This window comes from Mirounga angustirostris, unplaced genomic scaffold (genome assembly GCF_029215605.1).
Source record: "Mirounga angustirostris isolate CCGP_5_RB_7025 unplaced genomic scaffold, mMirAng1.0.hap1 SCAF_1, whole genome shotgun sequence".
Taxonomy (NCBI): domain Eukaryota; kingdom Metazoa; phylum Chordata; class Mammalia; order Carnivora; family Phocidae; genus Mirounga; species Mirounga angustirostris.
In genome coordinates this window covers 123,651,506-123,671,694 of record NW_026991709.1, presented here as the reverse complement: position 1 = coordinate 123,671,694, position 20,189 = coordinate 123,651,506, and the positions used below count along the sequence as shown (strand labels likewise).

At 41.2% G+C, this 20,189-nt stretch overlaps 1 protein-coding gene across 2 annotated transcripts in view; it reads left to right on the top strand.

Annotated features, from left to right (window-relative positions):
- PCCB (propionyl-CoA carboxylase subunit beta) overlaps positions 1-20,189 on the top strand; it is a 97,503-nt gene that overhangs the window by 28,076 nt on the left and 49,238 nt on the right. For both annotated transcript variants that reach the window (XM_045903721.3, XM_045903722.2), the window contains exons 7-9: positions 7,596-7,704; positions 11,252-11,372; positions 13,360-13,441. In XM_045903721.3, the coding sequence (XP_045759677.1) occupies positions 7,596-7,704; positions 11,252-11,372; positions 13,360-13,441 (312 nt within the window). The remainder of the gene's footprint in view (positions 1-7,595; positions 7,705-11,251; positions 11,373-13,359; positions 13,442-20,189) is intronic.

Genomic DNA, 20,189 nt, shown 5'->3' with positions numbered 1-20,189 from the left:
ATTCACTGATCCGCACGTCCTACCTTCCAGAAAGTGGTCGCTTTTCTGTTCAGAGAGTTGTTGCTATTCCTTTCTTCTATCTCCTGTTGGGTTTGTAGGTGTTCAGAAGGGTTTGATCCCTATCCAGCTGAATTCCTGAGAGGAGACGAAATCCAGGTCTCCTACTCCTCCGCCATCTTGCTCCGCCCCCCACGATTGTGATTTTGAGGGGAGCCTGGGTGGCTCAGTTGTTAAGCGTCTGCCTTCAGCTCAGGTCAGGATCCCGGGGTCCTGGGATCAAGCCCCACATCAGGCTCCCTGCTCATTGGGAAGTCTGCTTCTCCCTCTCCCACTCTCCCTGCTGTATTTCCTCTCTCGCTGTTTCTCTGTCAAATAAATAAATAAAATCTTAAAAAAACTTGTAATTTTGATTAAGTGTAGTTTATTATCTTATGTTGCCTCTGCGTTTTTGTCTATATCTAAGAAGTCTTGCCAGATCCAGTGTCATGAGATTTTGCCCCTGTTTCCTAAGTGTTATGCTTTTAGCTCTTACTTGTAGCCCTTTGATCCTATTTCAGTTAATTTTTGTATATGGTATAACATAAAGTCCAACTTCATTCTTTTGCGTGTGAATATGCTATTTTCCTATCACCATTCGTTGAAAAGACTGTCCTTTCTCCATTGAATGGTATAGATATCATTGCCAAACCATTTGAGCATATATATGAGGGTTCATTTCTGGGCTCTCTATGTTGTTTGACTGGTCTATATGTCTTCACGCCTGTACCACACTGTTTTGATTTCTGTAGCTTTGTGGTAGGTTTTGAAGTCAAGGAAATCAAGGAAATGTGAGACCTCCAACTTTGTTCTTTTTCAAGATTGTTTTGGTTATACAGAGTCCTCTGAGATTCCTCATCAATTTTAGGATGGGTTTTTCTATTTTTGCAAGAAAAGTCATTGTGGTTTTGAGAGGGATGGCATTGAGTCTGTATATTGTTTTTGGTAGTGTTGACGTCTTAACAGTATTGAGTCTTTAATCTCGTGAATAGGAGATGTCTTTCTATTTGTGAGTTTTTAAATTGCTTTCAGTGATGTTTTATAGTTTTCAGTGTACAAATCTTGTGCCTTTTTTGTTAAGTCATTCCTAAGTACTTTACTCTTTTAGAAGCTATTGTAAATGAAATTGTTTTTGTAATTTCCTTTCCAGATTGTTTATTGTTGCTGTATAAAAATGCAGCTAATTTTTTTTTTTTTTTAAGCTGGAGAAAATCAAATTTAATTTCAGACCTACAGGGAATCCACACAGACATGGAAATTCCAAAGACAGGCAGAATGAGGTATATATATATAGTCCTGAGCTAAGGAGCAGGAAGATTTAAAAGAGTAAATGTTTGGTAAACAAATGTTTGCTGGGCCACTCAGAAACAATGGGACATTGAAGCCTTTGATCAAACAGGCCTTGTTAAGTTCCTCCCTGTCTACCATACCTAGTTCATGGTATAATGTATTTATCCATGGTGATAGCTCTTTCTGGAGCAGATCCTCTATCTAAATTCTTTTCAGGCAGTTGTAGGGGAGGTAAAGAGCTTTTCCCGAATCTGCTGGATTTTGATTGCTTTTTAGCTTAAAATAATCTTTATGTCAAAGTGGCCCATTTTGGGGCGGCCTCCTTGGCACTTACCATATCATGATACAGCATGATACTGTAAGCCCAGAGGAACTTTGGGTCACCTTTAGTTACCCGAATTAGACCTAAGGAAACTGCTAGCTAACAATGACAGAATACTTAACTCACTTCAGTGCCTAAAAAAAAATATATATATATATATATAAAAGGTTTTTTTTATATTTTTTAAAACTTAAATTCAATTAATTAACATGTAATGCATTACTGCTTTCAGAGTACAGGTCTGTGATTCATCAGTCTTATATAAAACCCACTGCTCATTACATCACGTGCCCTCCTTAATGTCCATCCCCCAGTTACCCCATCCCTCCACCCCCATCTCCTCTAGCAACCCTCAGTTTATTTCCTATGATTAAGAGTCTCTTATGGTCTGCCTCCCTATCTGGTTTCCTCTTATTTTATTTTTTCCTCTCTTTCCCTATGATCCTCTGTTTTCTTAAATTTGCTCTATGAGGCTTTTGTTCCCTGAAGGCTTTATGCACAGCTTTAGAGGACGAGAATGAAAATGGTGGCCTCCCAATCTCTGGCCCCAGAGCTGAATGCTCGGGGCCCCATTCCTCAGTGAGCCCTCAGTGAAAGCAGTCAGTTAATCCTGTCTCCCTGGTCTTTGGCCACACTCGGTGCTCACCCAGCCTGTGACCGAGAGTTTCTATCTCAGGCATGCGACCCCGCTTTGAGTCTCCAAACCCTGCAGATCCTGTGCCGCTCCTCCTGGGGGAAGAAGGGGGGTCTCGCCTGTTCTGCTGCTTGTTGGGCCCCTGCTTGGAGACTAGTCGCCCAGTTGTGCTGCGGATCATGGTTTATGGCAACCCCGAGCTGAGAGCCCACTTCTGGGCTCGCTGTTTGCAGCCGGCTTCCCCGCTCCGATACCTGGGAGCTCTGCCGCACTCAGGTACCCCCAGTCTTCCTGTGACCCTGAGGATCCCGAGACCACACTGTCCCAGAGAGGGTTCTATCCCCGCTTAGCTGCCTGAGCAATGTCTCAAGTGGGAGCAGACTTCTAAAAGTTCCGATTTTTGTGCTCCACTGCTCTCTTACTTGCCGGTAGCCGGCTGATGGAGGCTCCCAATCCCCTGCGGTGTGTCTTCTCATATATTGCCTTAGATTCATTTCTCCACGCTCTTACCTTGCAGAAACTGGTCGCTTTTCTGTTCATAGAATTTCTGCTATTTTCTTTGATCTCCAATTGAATTTGCAGGTGTTCAGAATGATTTGATAGCTATCTAGCTGAATTCCTAGGATCAGACGAAATTAAGGTCTCCTACTCCTCCACCATCTTGGACTCCTCTTTCTCCTAGAAAAAAGTGGTTGAATGTAATTTTCAGTTTGCTTTTGAATTTAGATGCAACCAAACCTCCACTCTCAGCTCTGCATTAAAGGACAGTGGTCATTGCCTCCTTTTTCATCTTAGTCTGAAATAAGGGTGCTGGACCCAGAGCTAATAGCCCTCCTCCAGTCCAAGCAATTCAGGCAACTGAGAGGGTGTCTACAGTGTAGCTAATTTTGTATCGAGCAACTTTGATTAATTTGTTTGTTCATTTGTTTTTTTTCCCCCTGGGGGATCTTTAGTTTTCTACATATAAAATAATGTCATCTGCAGACAGATCATTTTACTTCATCATTTCTGATTTGTATGTCTTTTCTTTTTTCTTGTCTAATTGCTCTGGCTCGACTTCTAGTACTGTGTTGATTAGAAGTGATGAAAGTAGGCATTCTTGCCTTGTTACCTGAACTTAGAAGAAAAGCTTTCAGTCTTTCACCACGGACTATGATACTAGCTGTGGGTTTTTCATAAATTGCCTTTATTATGTTTTCTATTTCTAGTTTTCTGAGTATTTTTATCATGCTAGGGTGTTGAATTTTGTCAGATGCTTTTTCTATGTCAATTGTGATAAGCATGTAATTTTTTCCCCTTTATTTATTGAGGTATTACATTCCTGTCTGTGTGTTAGACCATTCATACATGTCAGGAAAAAATTCCAATTGGTCTTGTATAATTCTTTTAAAATGTTGAGTTAGGTTTGCCAGTATTTTGCGTATTTTTGTATCAGTATTTATATGGGATATTGATCTGTAGCTTTCTTTTCTGTCTTTGTCTGGCTTCGGCATTAAGGTAATGGTGGACCTTCCAACACTTAGGAAGTGTTTCATACTCTTTAATTTTTTTGGAAGAGTTTGAGAGGGATTGATGTTTAATCCTTCTTGAAATGTTTGGTAGAATTCACTGGTGAAGCCATTTGTTACTGATTAGTCTTAAAGGTTACTGTTTCTAGGAATTGTTCATTTCATCTAGGTTATCCAATTTGATGTAGAATTGTTCATAGTACTCTTTTTATTTCTGTAGAATTGGTAGTAATGTCATTTTCATTCCTTATTTTAGTAATTTGAGTCTCTTTTTCTTAGTCCATCTAGCAAAAGGTATGTCGATTTTGCTAATCTTTTTGAAGAATGAACTTTTGGTTCCATTGCGGGATGTGTGTGTGTGTATGTGTGTGTGTCTATTTATATCTTGCTTTTCTAGCTTTTTTTCATGCTCTGATCTTTATTTTATTCTTTCTGCTAACTTTAGTTTAGTTGGTTCTTTTTTTCTTAAGGTACAAAGTTAGGTTATTTGGGATCTTTCTTCTTTCCTAGTGTGTTTACAGCTATGACTTCCCCTCTTAGCACTGCTTTTATTGTATCAGATAAGTTTTTTTATGTTGTGTTTTCACTTCCATTTGTCTCAAGTTATTTTCCAATTTCATCCGATTTTTGTCTTTGACACAGTGGTTTTTTTAAAGAGTGTGATGTTTAATTTCCACATACTTGAATTTTCCAGTTCTCCTTCTGTTTCTGGTTTCATCCCACTGTAAATACAAACTGTTTTTGTCATCTTTTTAAACTTATTAAGACTTGTTTTATGTGTGCCCAATATATAATCTATTCTGTATAATACTTTAGTCTCTTTGCCATTCAGATTCTGTTTGGTCAGTTGTCCCAATAATGTCCTTTATAGCATTTTTTTCCTTCCATTAAAGGATCCATTCAAGGATCACATACTACATTTAGTTGTCCTATCCTATTAATCTTCCTTTAATCTGCAACAGCTCTTCAGACTTTGTCATGATACTGACATTTTTGAAGGCTACAAAACAAATTATTAGATTGTTCCTCAGTTGTGTTTACGTCATGTTTCCTCATGATTAGATTCAGAGTAGGTATCCCAGTGTGTCTACCATGTAAGTGATGTATCCTGCTCAGATGATCACATCTAGAGGCAAGTGATGTCCATCTGCCCTTCACCGGTGATATATGATCACTGTTCAAGGTGTTGTCTGGTTTCTCTGCTGTGTAGTTATTGTTTTTCCTTTTGTAACTGATTAATACTTGTTGGGAGATAGAGACCATGCCAGGAGGCTACTCGACGTCATACTCGACGTCATACTCATTATTCGTGATGTCATACTCGACATTATTCTTGATGTTATACTCAACATTGTATGACAAATACCAATTTTTACAAAATTGGTATTTACCAGCTCTACCATTTGCTTCATATCAGTTGGCATCCTACCCTAAGGAAGAGCCCTGCTTCCTTGGGCATTTGTTTATTTTGCGGATTTGTTATTAAGTGGGTTCCTGGATTTCCTGTTCTACTCAGGTGTTTCTAATCCATTACTAGCATTATTTGTTTTCATGCTCAAATTGTCCTCACTTAGCCAGTGGGAGTCCCTTCAGGCTGGCTTCTATGCTCTTTTGATAGGAGAACCACCGTGAAATGTGTACTTTATGGGTAGTGTATCTTAATTCTTGAACTTTTTTCTACCCCAAAGTCATGAAGATCATTTTTCTTTTCTAAAAGCTTTATTATTTTACCTTTTACATTTACATTTCAATCTAGTTGGAATTGAAGTTTACATATAATATGAAATAGAGGCTAGTTTAATTTTTTTCAGTACAGTTACCTAGTTGACTGAGAGGCTTTTATTGAAAAGCGCATCCTTTCCTACTGTGTAATGCCACCTGTATCATGAATCAAGCGTCCATATATCAATGTTTCACTGAGCTCTTTTGGGTTCTGTTCGCTTATCCCTGTACCAGCTCCACACTGTCTTCGTGACAGGGGCTGAATGACACATACTGAGAGCTGGTACAGCAAGTTGTCCCTCTTTATTTTTCTTCAAGTGGTATGGGATATTCTTGGCTCTTTGCAGTTCCACTTTTTTTTTTTTTTTTTACACCTTTGAGATATAATTCTATGATCTGCACATATTTAAGTTGTGTAGTTTGAGTTTGACACATGTATACAACTGTGAAGCCATAACCCCAATTAAGATAATGAACATAGCCACCCCCACTCCGAAGGTTTCCTCATATATCTTTGTAATCCATCCTTCCCTCCCTCTCAACCCTGTCTTCAGGTAACTATTCATCTGCTTCCTATCACAATAAACTAATTTGCATTTTCTAGAATGTTATATAAAGAGAATTATTCAAAATGACATTTTCTATGTGTAAAACACATACAAAAAGTATATACTTTTCTTTTTTGGTGGGTGGTAGGATGGGTGGGTGCTGGATCCTTTCACTTGGGATAATTATTTTGAGATTTCATCTGTTGATTGGACATTGGGTTATTTCCTGGTTTTTGACTGTTACAGATAAAGCTATTGTGAACATTTGTTTATGAGCCTGTGTGGAGTGGGGAAAGAAAGACCTTTCTAGCTAGACCTTTCTAGCAGGGTTCCAAGCCAAGGATCCATAAAATAGACTAATAAAACACATATTAGTCTAAGGACTAATTTCCTCAGTACATAAAAATAAGTATCCAATAGAAAAGTGGACAAAGAAGATGAACAGTGAGCTGCCAGAGATGACTGTAGTAAGATATTGACTGTGGAATTGCTTGTTATAGCAAAATACTGGAAATAACCTAAAGGACCACCAGTAGGTGACTATTAAATTATTATACATATCCTACTGTCCTGATACAGTATGGTCCTCAAGAAGTTTCAGAACAATTTTTGTAGGACACTGTGCTGGAAAGAAAATAAGAGGACAATATTATTATTATTTTTTAAGATTTTATTTATTTGACAGAGACAGCGAGAGAGGGAACACAAGCAGGGGGAGTGGGAGAGGGAGAAGCAGGCTTCTCGTGGAGCAGGGAGCCCGATGCGGGGCTCGATCCCAGGACCCTGGGATCATGACCTGAGCCGAAGGCAGACGCTTAACAACTGAGCCACTCAAGTGCCCCAAGAGGACAATATTATTAAATATTACTATTTAATGATAAATATTAATGCTTACATATGCATGGATGTCTTTCAAGGAGAGAAACTGACAGTGGTTGCCTTTGGGGAGGGAATTTGGAGGCCTGGAAATAAGAGCTTGGATATAGACCTACATTCTACTGTATCTCCTATTCTTTTTTTAATGTTTTATGAAATGCCTTTATCTTTAAAAACTAAAAATTAAATGTCACCCTCTTAAAACCCCAAAGCATTGATTGTCATGTTCTCCAAATGGCTTAAGGTGGCTGGTTAATTTTAGGTAAACTATATATACTGTCACAGTGACTCAGTTTCCCCGTTTATAAATGGGGGTGAAAATAGTACTGAGGCTTACTTACACAATCCCATGAAGTGCTTTAGAAAAATGCTTGGTGCACAGCAAGCTCTGAATAAGGGCTCCCAGTTAAGGTGTTTACAGATGAATGACCTGAAATGTTAGGCATGCTGCAAATCATTTTGCTGAGACAGAACCATACGGTGGAAATTTTCTTAGTAGACAGTGAGGCAGGGAAACCTTGGGTCTTTAGTTTGGATAGGTATCTTTGAGCAGCATCCTAACCTGGTTCTGTCACTACATCACTAACTTCTCTGCATTTGTCTTGGCTATGTCAACTCTAAGGTGCCTGAGATTGATCCTTCTGTAATTCTAATTTCAGGACACCTCCTACCTGTTCATCACTGGCCCGGATGTTGTGAAGTCTGTCACCAATGAGGATGTTACTCAGGAGGAGCTTGGTGGTGCCAGGACCCATACCACCATGTCAGGTTAGAGGCCTTGAGGCTCACCTTACTGTTTTTTTTTTTTTTTTTTTATTTAATTTAATTTATTTATTTATTTGACAGAGAGAGACACAGTGAGAGAGGGAACACAAGCAGGGGGAGTGGGAGAAGTAGAAGCAGGCTTCCGGCAGAGCAGGGAGCCCGATGCGGGGCTCGATCCCAGGACCCTGGGATCATGACCTGAGCCGAAGGCAGAAGCTTAACGACTGAGCCACCCAGGCGCCCCTCACCTTACTGTTTTTAACCATTGAGTAGTAATGTACTGGACGCCATACTGGACGCCATACTGGACGCCATACTGGACGCCATTCTCGACGTCATTCTCGACGTCATTCTCGACGTCATACTCAACATTGTATGACAAATACCAATTTTTACAAAATTGGTATTTACCAGCTCTACCATTTGCTTCATATCAGTTGGCATCCTAAGAGAATAGTGACAATCTTTTATAAATATCACTGTAGTGTGGTATATTTACTACAGATATAATAATAAAGATAGATTTAGTAGCTCAAATTTGTTAAATGAAACAAAAACAGGCTACTACTAAAGCTTTTAAAACTAACTGAAATGGTGGTTACAAGAGATATGATATATAAATATATGTATATATGAACACATGTAAGTACACATATACACATGTAAATACATATATATATACATATATAAATACACACACTGTTGAACCTTTAAAAAAAAAAATGCTGTATTGTGACTTTCTTTTAATCCAAAGTTGAGGTATGTCTTAGATGGCAGTATTACCAATTGCCCTTGGCTAGGTATAGTCATAATGTGATGGTCATGGCCCACATTTTTACAAACTTGGTCATAGCTTTTCATCTTTTCGAGGTTATGTGCCACACGTGCAGAGTTCAAAATGTATAAAGATTATTCTGTTCTTTGGACTGAAACAAAGGTTACTATTATACAGAGGCATAGAATTGGGAGTGGCGCATGAATCTGACATTAATGAAGACTTTGTTGTTGGAGTAGTGATGGGAATTCCATATATTTTTGGAAAAAGACCTCAGGTTGTGAAAGGATTGTCTATGACAAAATAAGCAGTGTAAGTGAAGGCAGGAGAAATTGCTTCTTTGAAAGATTTCAAAGCTATGAGAAGCTGCTATGACCAATTTACACACTTCAGTGTACTGTGGTTAAGGCATTGGATCATCACTTAGATGTCAGCATTTCTTTCTTAGTAAGTTACATCTCTCTTACATGTGTGAAGTCTTCCATTTGATGAAATACATATATATATATATATATATTTTTTTTTTTTTTTAAAGAGATGGCGGGGAGGGGCAGAGGGAGTGGAAGAGAGGGAATCTTAAGCAGGCTCCGCGCACAGTGGAGAGCCCGACCCAGGGCTTGATCTCAAGACCACGAGATCATGACCTGAGCCGAAATCAAGAGTTGGATGTTTAACTGACTGAGCCACCCAGGCACCCTGACTTTTTATTTTTTTTTTTTTAAGTCAGAGCTCTTGACTCCTCCTACCCACCAAAGTTGCTCCTTTTCCACCTCAGGTTGGCATCAGCTTTGACTCATTCCTTGCCCTCAGCTCTGCTCAGCTCTGTCTCCAGCATACAGCTAGAAGGAGAACTCCTCCTTGCTGACTGCCCCATAGTTGGTCCTCACACCCTTGTCTCAGGGTTTAATTGGCTGCAGTTTTTCTTTGTACTGGGATCTAAAATAGTGTTGAATATTGGTGACATCTGATATATTTAGCTGTATCTCCCGAGCAAGGCTAAATGGTGCTCTATACATATTTTTCCTTGTTTTTAAAACAGCTTTATTGAGATATAATTTATGTATTATACATGTGACATACTCATTTAAAGTATACAAGTCAATGATTTTTATGTATTCAGTGTTTTTCAGTTATCACCATAATTTTAGAACCTTTTCATCATCCTCAAAAAGCCTTGCATCCATTAGCATTTGCTCCCCATTTCCCCCCAGTCTACCTCTAGGCAGTCACTGATCTACCTTCTGTTTCTGTGGATTTGTCTATTCTGAATATATATGGAATGGAAATAAATGGAGTCCTGTCATATATGGTCTTTTGTGAGTAGTTTCTTGTCCTTAGCATACCATTTTTAAGGTTAATCCATGTTGCAGCATGGATAATATTTCCATATATAACTGTACCACATTTTATGTATTCATTGATCAGTTGAACATTTGGATTATTTCCACTTTTTGGCTGTCATGAATATGCTGCTGTAAACATTCTTGTGCAAGTTTTGTGTGACAGGTTTTTTGGTTTCCTTTGGGTATATACCTAGGAGTGGAATTTCTGGGTCAAATGGTAACTCACTTTTTGAGGAACTGCCATGCCGTCCTTCAAGGCGGCTGCACCAATTTTTAAGTATTTCTTGAATAAAAGAATTCTGTGTTGAGCACGAAACATTTTATTCAGCGGATATTCATTGCGTGCCTATGTGTCAAGCATTGTTCTGTGTGCTGGGAATACCTTTGTGAAAGAAAAAAGACCCCTGCCTCTGTGGAGCTTATGTTTTAGCACAGGAGATGGACCATAAACAACCTGATAAATAAGGACATTGTGCAGTATGTTAGAAGGTAATCTGTGTTATTGAAAAAGTAGAACAGGGTAAAGGGGGCCTGGGATTGTTGTGGTTTGAAATAGGGTAAGAGCAGGCCTCACTGTGAGGGTAGCAGTCGAGCAGATCTGGTGTTAACGGCATGAACATCTAGGGGAGAAACAGTGTAGGCGGAGGGAGTAGCCGATGCAAAGGCCCTGAGGAGGGAGGGTGGCTGGCATATTCAGTGAACAGCAAGGAGGGTGATTGGAGACATGGCATAAATCTGGCTTAAAAAGCTCAGTTTGGCTGCTGAGTGGAAAAGAGGCGGTAGGGGAAATGGTGGGAGTAGGGAGTCTGGGAGAGAGTTTCTGGCCCTACTTTCTCTGTCATGTCTGGGGCGTTGTTTGGTGGTTCTGTGATTTCAGAATGTTCTTGAGGAATGATGGCTTCGTTCCTCACTAGGGCCAGGTGGTTCCCCTCCTTGCCCTCCACCATTCCTGAATACCATGACATGTGCCGGCCATTAGTCTTTTCTTTTTTTATTTTTCAGCTTTATTGAAAGCTAAGTGACCTATAACTAGGTGTAATTCTTGATGTGGGACTACAGTGGCTGAGACGGGCCTGGGCTCTCCCCTGTTAGGACTGACACTCTAGGGGAGATGTCATGCAGGAAACAGGGAAATGGACAGACAGGTGTGGCAGGGAAGGGTGTGAAGAAAACTCCTGCACAGGATGGGGATGGCACATGAGGGCCGTGGGGAATAAAGACGTGACCCTGCCGAGATGTGGGTGCAGAGCCGAGGGAACAGGCTGCACAAACTGCAGGTCATCCTGAAGGTGGGGGGTCTGTGGTGTCCCATCCTTGCAGAGCTGTTGGCACAGTCTTCTGCACACATGCCCTTGGACGGACAAGTGGATGTGGAGCAGCATCTTTGGGCTGACAGGTGGCCAGGCCCATTATAGCCTCTCTGTTTTCTCAGGTGTTGCCCACAGAGCTTTTGAAAATGATGTTGATGCCTTGTGTAATCTCCGGGAGTTCTTCAACTACCTGCCCCTCAGCAATCAGGACCCAGCTCCCATCTGCGAATGCCATGATCCCAGGTAAGTTGCAGGAGGCAGCACCAACTCTCATTTTGCAGGTTGGCTTGCCCTTTTCTGGCTCCTCTGCCCTGGCAGGACCTCCAGGGCCCACCCTATGGGGCAGCTTGGAGTAGACTGGAGTGGAGCCAGCGAGGTGCTCAGGTGTTGGCATGTGGTGGCATGTCTGAATACAGGAGCAAAGAAAAATTTTATTTCTATTCACTTTTTTCCTCTCTGTAATATCTGATCAATAGGGGCGCGTGGGTGGCTCAGTCGTTAAGCGTCTGCCTTCAGCTCAGGTCATGATCCCAGGGTTCTGGGATCGAGCCCTGCATTGGGCTCCCTGCTCAGTGGGAAGCCTGCTTCTCCCTCTCCCACTCTCCCTGCTTGTGTTCCCTCTCTCGCTGTCGCTCTCTCTGTCAAAGAAATAAAATCTTAAAAAAAAAAAAATCTGATCAATAGCTTGGGAGTAAACAGTGCCCCCCCTCCCACCCCAGTTGACATCTGAGTCTTGATTTGTCCAGAATTGGATATGGAAGTATTTTTTGTTTTGACATGAAATGTGAAATGGTGTAGACAGCATGCCCTTTAGGAAACGTGCCTGTATACGTCTGCTTGTGGCAGTCCAGGGGAAGGGTGAATTGCTGGCCACCTAGTGAAGACTTTCTCTCCTTCTTGCTATTGGGGCCACTGCCTGATACGGGGGCACCACTGAGAAAGCCAGAGGTTCACCTGGGGAACTATTCTCCAGATCTCTGGCTGCTTTCTCTCCATTTTGTTTCCACTCTGAGGTGCAGACTTCAGATTCAAACTAGTTCAAACTCACTTGGCCTGGAGTTCGTTTTGCGGAAGGAATTTAGAATTCTAGCTCATAGGAAGAAGACATTTTTAGACACTGCTCTGTGGGGTGGACCTGGGCTCTTACCTGCCTCAGCCCCACCTCTCAGAGGACCTAACCAGTGGCATATTATGTGTAGTCACAAAATGGAGGGTGGTCACAGGCCCAGAGTGATGGGCACAGCCTCCTTTTCTGAGAATCTATCCTATTTGGGGTTCTTGAAAAGTTTAGGACATCATTTGAAGGTATTAGGGCCCAGAGGCCTAGGAATGACTAAATATCCTGCTTAGGCCCAGCCATATCTCCTTCCCATATGATCCCAGAGTAGCTATATATATAAGTAGCAAATAAAAAGTAAGGGAGGACTTAATCCAGTGGGGCTATGCTCCGATACCCTAGTGTAGAGTTCTCTGGGAAGTTGGGCTTGATGGGGTATGTGGCTTTACCAAGGCCAAACTTCAGCCCAGGTGTACACCTCAGGGCCAGAACAACCCCTGTCTGCCCACATGGGCCAGGAGGGGATGAGAGCATGTGGGAGAGGGGCATATTGCTGCTGAGTCCTCCTGTGGTGTGGGAGTGGGCCCTGGCGGGCTCCCTGCTCAGCCATGTAGATGCATGAGGAAGCAGAGAGCCATGAGCCTAGGTGACTGGTTAGTCCTCAGTGATTCTCCCCACCAGAGGGCCTGCAGTTTTTCTTTCTTTTTCTTTTTTTTTAAAAGGAGCTCTGGCAGGTTTATTTTCCAATAGGGAATGTGAACCCACAGTTTTCAATAGCAGAACTCTGACTTTGCATTTCCAAGTCCTTGTTTTTTTATTTTTAATGTCTCAGGAAGTGAGAGCAGGACTTGCTAAAACAGTGTCGTCTTCCCTGCAATGTCGTGTAGTGCCCCACACTATAGGAGGTATTCAGAGAGGATAAATGAGGGAACCACATTCAGGAGAATAAGCTCATTTTCCCCCCTGTAAGTCAAAACAAAGCTCTTTTGGGTTACTATCAAACTCAGGTTCAGTTTGACATGGTGGTAAGAAAGGAATACATCTTTCAGTATACTTTGCAAGCCCAGCGGGGACAGAATCCTCTCACTCCTCCCCTCTCCATGATGTCTCTCCCATCCCCCAGCCACTGGCTCTTCCTGTGTTGATTGTATTTCCTTCTTTTTCTATCCAAAGTGGCCGTATGGTTCCAGAGCTTGACACAATTGTCCCCTTGGAATCGACCAAAGCCTACAACATGGTGGACATCATACACTCTGTAAGTGCCACATCTGCCAGTCTTGCCTGTGCTAGCTCAGCCACGTCCGTGGTCCTTGTGTTTGGCGTAGGGAGGAAGTGCCAAACCCACAGACTTTAACATTGGGCAACACAGGCAGAGCATGCGGTGGGTGCAGGACAGGGGCCACTCAGTAGTGTGTTCTAGGAAGAGCTAGTGGCGGTAGCCATCATACAGCTCTCCTGTCCTTGAAGGCTGGAGGGAGGAGGAGCCAATTGGACCAGTAGATTTCAGGGGTCTTCAGACAGCACTGAGAGGTGCATAGAGAAGGGTCCATGCCCCCAAAGTCTGGAGTTGAGGCCAGGGAGACTTTTTGTTAGGTACCTTTGTTTGGAACCTTACGCTCAGTGGGCATTTGTTTCTCTAGAGAGATGGAGAGCAAAAGTACATGTGGCATGGGTAGTTTTAGGTCCAAAAAAAGGTTTTTGGCCCAAAGAAGGTAAAAATAGGGTAGGGTCTCTGTCATCAGCTCCCCTAATTCTCTCCTTGCTCTTTGGAGCCCCAGCTGTCTGTGGGGCCTGTGGCTACTGGAGGAAAGCCCCAGAGCCCTACTCTAGCTGGGCTGGGCCCTCAGTGTGCCTGTCTGACCTCCCCTCAGCACCTGTTCTTATTTTCTTTACTTCCTAAGGCTAGATCTAATCCCTTCCATTTCTGTTCTCCACTCTGGTCAGATGAGTTGGGCATTTCCTTCATGGAGAAAATTGAGAGTATAAGGTTCCTTACTCCCTGTAGGTGACCATTTCTCCATCTCACCATCCTTCCATGTCTCCTCAGACTCAAAGAATGAGATGCTTCCACCTGGGCTTCTGGCCATCCTTCCCCATCTGGTGTCTTGCTTTCTTGACCGGTTTGTGTAAATCTCTTAATTTCTTCTCCTTTTAACTCCTCCCTCTAGCAATAAATATATAAACATGCATAGATTTTTTTTTTTTGGTCTGCTTTTTAAGAAAAACAAAACCCCTCTTAACCCAAACCCCTCTTAACCCAGTTTAATTGCTGCCCGAATTCTTCTCTCCCTTTTCATTTAAAGCCCTCTTGTCTCTTCTTTCCTCCTCACTGGAATCTGGCCTCTGGTTTTCTCCCTCTTGAATGACAGACCTGCTAATGACTTCTCTAGTTACGAAGTCCAGGGGACTAAGGTATTAAATATGGTTACAGAGGTAATTATTATGAAGAAATACTTTTCTTGAGTAACAAAAAAAAGTGTATTGAATGGATCAAATGCAGTGCATCACATAGAGAAACAGAAGCCTGCCTCCCTGGTGATCTCAGGCCAGTCACTCTTTCCACGCAAGCCTCTGAGGGAAACCACCATCCTGACTTTTGACGGTGTAAATTAGGTTTGTTTGTTTGTTTTAATCCATTGTATAAGTGGAATCCTATGGTGTTCTGTGTCTTCTTTGACTCAGCATTGTGTTTGTGAGATTTGTCCATGTTGTTCTCATTGGTCTCTTTAGTCTCTTATATGAACAGACCACAGTTGATCTACTGTTCGTGGGCATTTGGGTAGTTTCTAGTTTGGGACTGTTATGAATATGTTGTATAATTTGGTAAGTAAATTACACATTTCTCTTGGATCCATACCTTGGAGTGAAAGTACCACATCATAGGGTGTGCATGTGTTTACTTTACTAGATATTGCCAGAGGGGTTTCCAAGGGATTATGCCAATTGGCACCCCCATCAGCAGCATCTAAGGGTTCCAGTTGCTTCACATTCTCTTCAACACTCAGCCACTACCATGGTGCCCTCATTATTGAGAGTTTACAGGATGCTTTTACATCTGGTAGGAATAGTTCTTTTTTTCCCCCCCCCATAATGTTCAGTTAGCCAGCATATAGTACATCATAAGTTTTTGTTGTAGTGTTCAATGATTCATTAGTTGTGTATAACACCCCGTGCTCATCACAACACGTGCCCTACTTAATACCCATCACCCGGTTACTCCCATCCCCCTCCCTTCTGTAACCCTCAGTTTGTTTCCCTTGATGACTATTTTTTCAGAGTTTCCTTGCCTGGTCTTGCTTATTTGCCTTTCCATATGAATTCTAGAATCTGTTCGTCTTGTTTTGTGGGCGGCGGTGGTGGAAATAGGGAATCCTGTTGTTTTTATTGAGGTCCTGTTAAAATCATGCACTAATTTGGGATAATTGACATCCTTATGTATCTGGAACAATCTAAAAACATAGGTTGTATTTTTATTTGTTAAATTGTACTTGTTCCCGGGCGCCTGGGTGGCTCAGTTGGTTAAGCGACTTCCTTCGGCTCAGGTCATGATCCTGGAGTCCCTGGATCGAGTCCCGCATTCGGGCTCCCTGCTCGGCGGGGAGTCTGCTTCTCCCTCTAACCCTCCCCCCTCTCATGTACTCTCTCTCTCTCTCATTCTCGCTCTCTCAAATAAATAAATAAATCTTAAAAAAAAAAAATTGTACTTGTTCCCCCTTGAGGATTCTTTTCAAGATTTCCTTATATAGGTTGTTCATATTTTTTAAGTTTATTCCTAAGTATCTTATCTTTTTATTATAAAGGGAGTGTTTTCTATCTTCTAAACATTTTTTAAGGTGTATTTAAGTTACTGATTCTGCTATCAGTTTTCTAACCTATTGCCTATTAAGTTCTCATTATTTGTAAAAGTTTTTTACTGTTAATTTTTTGGGGGTTTTGAAGTGTAATAGTATACTATCTACATGAATATAGTTTTTTATTTTTTTATTTTAAGATTTATTTATTTGACAGGGAGAGCACAAGCAGGGGGAGTGGGAGAGGAAGCAGCAGACTCCCCTCTGAGCAGGGAGCCTGATCTGGGGCGTGATCCCAGGACCCTGGGACCATGACCTGAGTCGAAGGCAGATGCTTAATTGACTGAGCCACCCAGGCGCCCCTGAATATAGTTTTTTAAATTAAGTTTTTAATTTTAATTGCAATAGAGTTAACATATGGTGTTATATTAGTTTCAGGTATACAATATAGTCATTCAGTAGTTCCATATGTCACCGGTACTCATCACAAGTGCACTTCTTAATCCCCACCACCTATTTCACTCATTCCCCACCCACCTCTCCTCTAGTAACCATCAGTTTCTTCTCTATAGTTAACAGTCTTTTTCTTGGCTTCTCTCTCTCTCTCTCATTTTCCCTTTGCTCATTTGTTTTGTTTCTTAAATTCCACATGTGAGTGAAATTATATGGTATTTGTCTTTCTCTGACTTATTTTTATCGTTATACTCTCTAGCCATCCTTGTTGTTGCAAATGACAAGATTCCATTCATCAATCGACAGACACTTGGACTGCTTCCATATCTTGGCTATTGTAAATAGTGCTGCTATAAACATAGGGGTGCATGTATCTCTTTGAATTAGCGTTTTTGTATTTTGGGAGTAAATACCCAGTAGTGTGATCACTGGATTGTAGGGTAGTTCTATTTTTAACTTTTTGAGGAACCTCTATACCATTTTCCACAGTGGCTGCACCAGTTTGCATTCCTATCAGTAGTGCAGGAGGGTTCCTTTTTCTCCACATCCTCACCAACACTTGTAGTTTCTTGTGTTGTTGTTTTAATTATGTTCAGTTAGCCGCTGTATAATACATCATTAGTTTTTGATGTAGTGTTCAGTGATTCATCAGTTATGTATAACACCCAGTGCTCATCACAACATGTGCCCTCCTTAATACCCATCACCCTGTTACCCTCGCCCCCCCCACCTGAGACCCCCAGTTCATTTCCCAGGGTCCATAGTCTCTCTTAGTTCATCTACCTCCCTGATTCCTCCCCCTTCAGATTTCCCTCCCTTCCCTTATGGTTCTCTGGACTATTGCTTATGTTCCACATATGAGTGAAACCATATGATAATTGTCTTTATCTGCTTGACTTACTTCACTTAGCATAATCCCCTCCAGTTCCATCCATGTTGATGCAAATGGTGGGTATTCATCTTTTCTGATGGCTGAGTAATATTCCATTGTATATACGGACCACATCTTTATCCATTCATCTGTTGAAGGGCATCTTGGCTCCTTCCACAGTTTGGCTATTGTGGACATTGCTGCTATGAACATTGGGGTGCACATGCCCCTTCTTTTCACTACATCTGTATCTTGTGTTGTTGATTTTAGCCATTTGACAGGTGTGAGAGGATATCTCATTGTAGTTTTGATTTGTATTTCCCGATGATGACTGATGTTGGGCATCTTTTCATGTGTCTGTTTTCCATCTGGATGTCTTCTTGGTGAAAGTCTCTTCATGTCTTCTGCCCATTTTTTTTTTTTTTTTTTTTTAAAGATTTTATTTATTTATTTGAGACAGAGAGAGGGTCAGAGGGAGAAGCAGACTCCCTGCCGTGCAGGGAGCCCGATGCGGGACTCGATCCCGGGACTCCAGGATCATGACCTGAGCCGAAGGCAGCCGCTTAACCAACTGAGCCACCCAGGCGCCCTTTTTTTTTTTTTTTTTTTAAAGATTTTATTTATTTATTTGAGACAGAGAGAATGAGAGAGAGAGAGAGGGTGCCCATTTTTGATTGGATTATTTGTTTTGGGGGTATTGAGTTGTCTAAGTTCTGTATATCATTTGGGTACTTACCCTTTATCAGATTTGTCATTAGCAAATATCTTCTCCCATTCTGTAGGTTGCCTTTAGTTTTGTTGGTGGTTTCCCTTGCTATGCTGAAGCTTTTTATTTTTATGAAGTCCCAATAGTTTATTTTTGCTTTTGTTTCCTTTGCTCAGGAGACCTATCTAGAAAAATGTTGCTATGGCCAATGTCAGAGACATTATTGCCTGTGCTCTTCTAGGAATTTTTATGGTTTCCATTCTTACATTTAGGTCTTTAATCCATTTGAGTTTATTTTTATGTATGGTGAAAGAAATAGTCTTTTTTTTTTTTTTTTTTTTTTAACGTAGGCTCCACACCCAGCAGGGAGCCCAGTCTGGGGCTTGAAATCACGACCCTGAAATCAAGACCTCAGCTGAAATCAAGAGTCGGATGCTTAACCGACTGAGCCACCTAGGTGCCTCAAGAAAGTAGTCATTGCTTTGCATGTAGCTGTCCACTTTTCCCAACGCCATTTGTTGAAGAGACTTTTTCCCATTGCATATTCATTCCTCCTATATCGAAGATTGACCATATTGTAGGTTTATTTCTGGGTTTTCTATTCTGCATCGATCTCTGTGTTTTATTTTTATGCCAGTACCATACTACTAGTGGCATTATGACAACTTTGTAATATAACTTGGTATGGAATTGTGGTATCTCCAGTTTGTTTTTTGAGATTGCTTTGGAGATTTGGGGTCTTCTTTGGTTCCATACAAATTTTAGGATTGTTTGTTCTAGCTCTGTGAAAATGCTATTGGTATTTTAATAGGGATTGCATTAAATCTGTAGATTGATTTGGGTAATATAGACATAAATTTTTTTTAATTTAAATTCAATTAATTAACATATAGTGTATTATTTCAGAGTTAGAGTTCAGTGATTCATCAGTCTTATACCCAGTGCTCAGTACATTGCATGCCCTCCTTAATAGACATTTTAACAATATTTCTTCTTCCAATCCATGAGCATGGAAGGTCTTTCCATTTCTTTGTGTTTTCTTCAATTTCTTTCATCAGTGGTTTATAGTTTTCAGAGTATAGGTCTTTTACCTCTTTGGTTAAGTTTATTCCTAGGTATTTTATTGGTTTTGGTGTAGTGGTAAGTGGGATTGTTCTCTTATCAATTCACTTTCTGCTGCTTCCTTATTAGTGTATAGAAATGCATCAGATTTCTGTACACTGATTTTGAATCCTGCGACTTTACTGAAATTGTTTATCAATTCTAGTAGGTTTTTGGTGGAGCCTTTAGGGTTTTCTGTATATAGTATCTTGCCATCTACAAATAGAATTTACTTCTTCCTTACCAATTTGGGTGCCTTTTATTTCTTTTTGTTGTTTGATTGCTATGGCTAGCACTTCCGGTACTATGTTGAATAAAAGTGGTGAGAATGGACATCCCTGTTTGTTCCTGACCTTAGGGGAAAAGCTCTCAATATTTCCCCATTGAGTATGATGTTCACTGTGGGTTTTTCATATAGGACCTTTATTATGTTGAAGTATGTTCCCTCTGAACCTACTTTGTTATTGTTGTTTGTTTTTCTTTTAGAGAGAGCATGTTTGCGAGTGGGGAGGGGCAGAGGCAGAGGGAGAGAGAGAAACTTAAGCAGGCTCCACGCAGACGTGGGACTTGATCTCATGATCCTGAGATCATGACCTGAGCTGAAATCAAGAGTTGGATGCTTAACCGACTGAGCCACCCAGGCGCCCCTGAACCCACTTGGTTGAGGGCTTTTGTCATGAATGGATGTTGTACTTTGTCACATGTTTTTTCTGCATCTGTTGAAATGATCATGTGGTTTTTATCCTTTCTCTTATTGATGTGATGTATCACACTGACTGTTGTACTAATATTAAACCACCCTTGCATCTTGAGAATAAATCCCACTTGATCGTGGTGTTAGATTCTTTTTTAATGTATTGTTGGATTTGGATTGCTAATATTTTGTTGAGGATTTTTTGCATCTATGTTCATCAGGGATATTGGCCTGTAGTTCTCTTTTTTGGTGGTGTCTTTTTTTTTTTTTTTTAAGATTTTATTTATTTGACAGAGAGATAGCGAGAGCAGGAACACAAGCAGGGGGAATGGGAGAGGGAGAAGCAGGCCTCCCGCCGAGCAGGGAGACCGATGTGGGACTCGATCC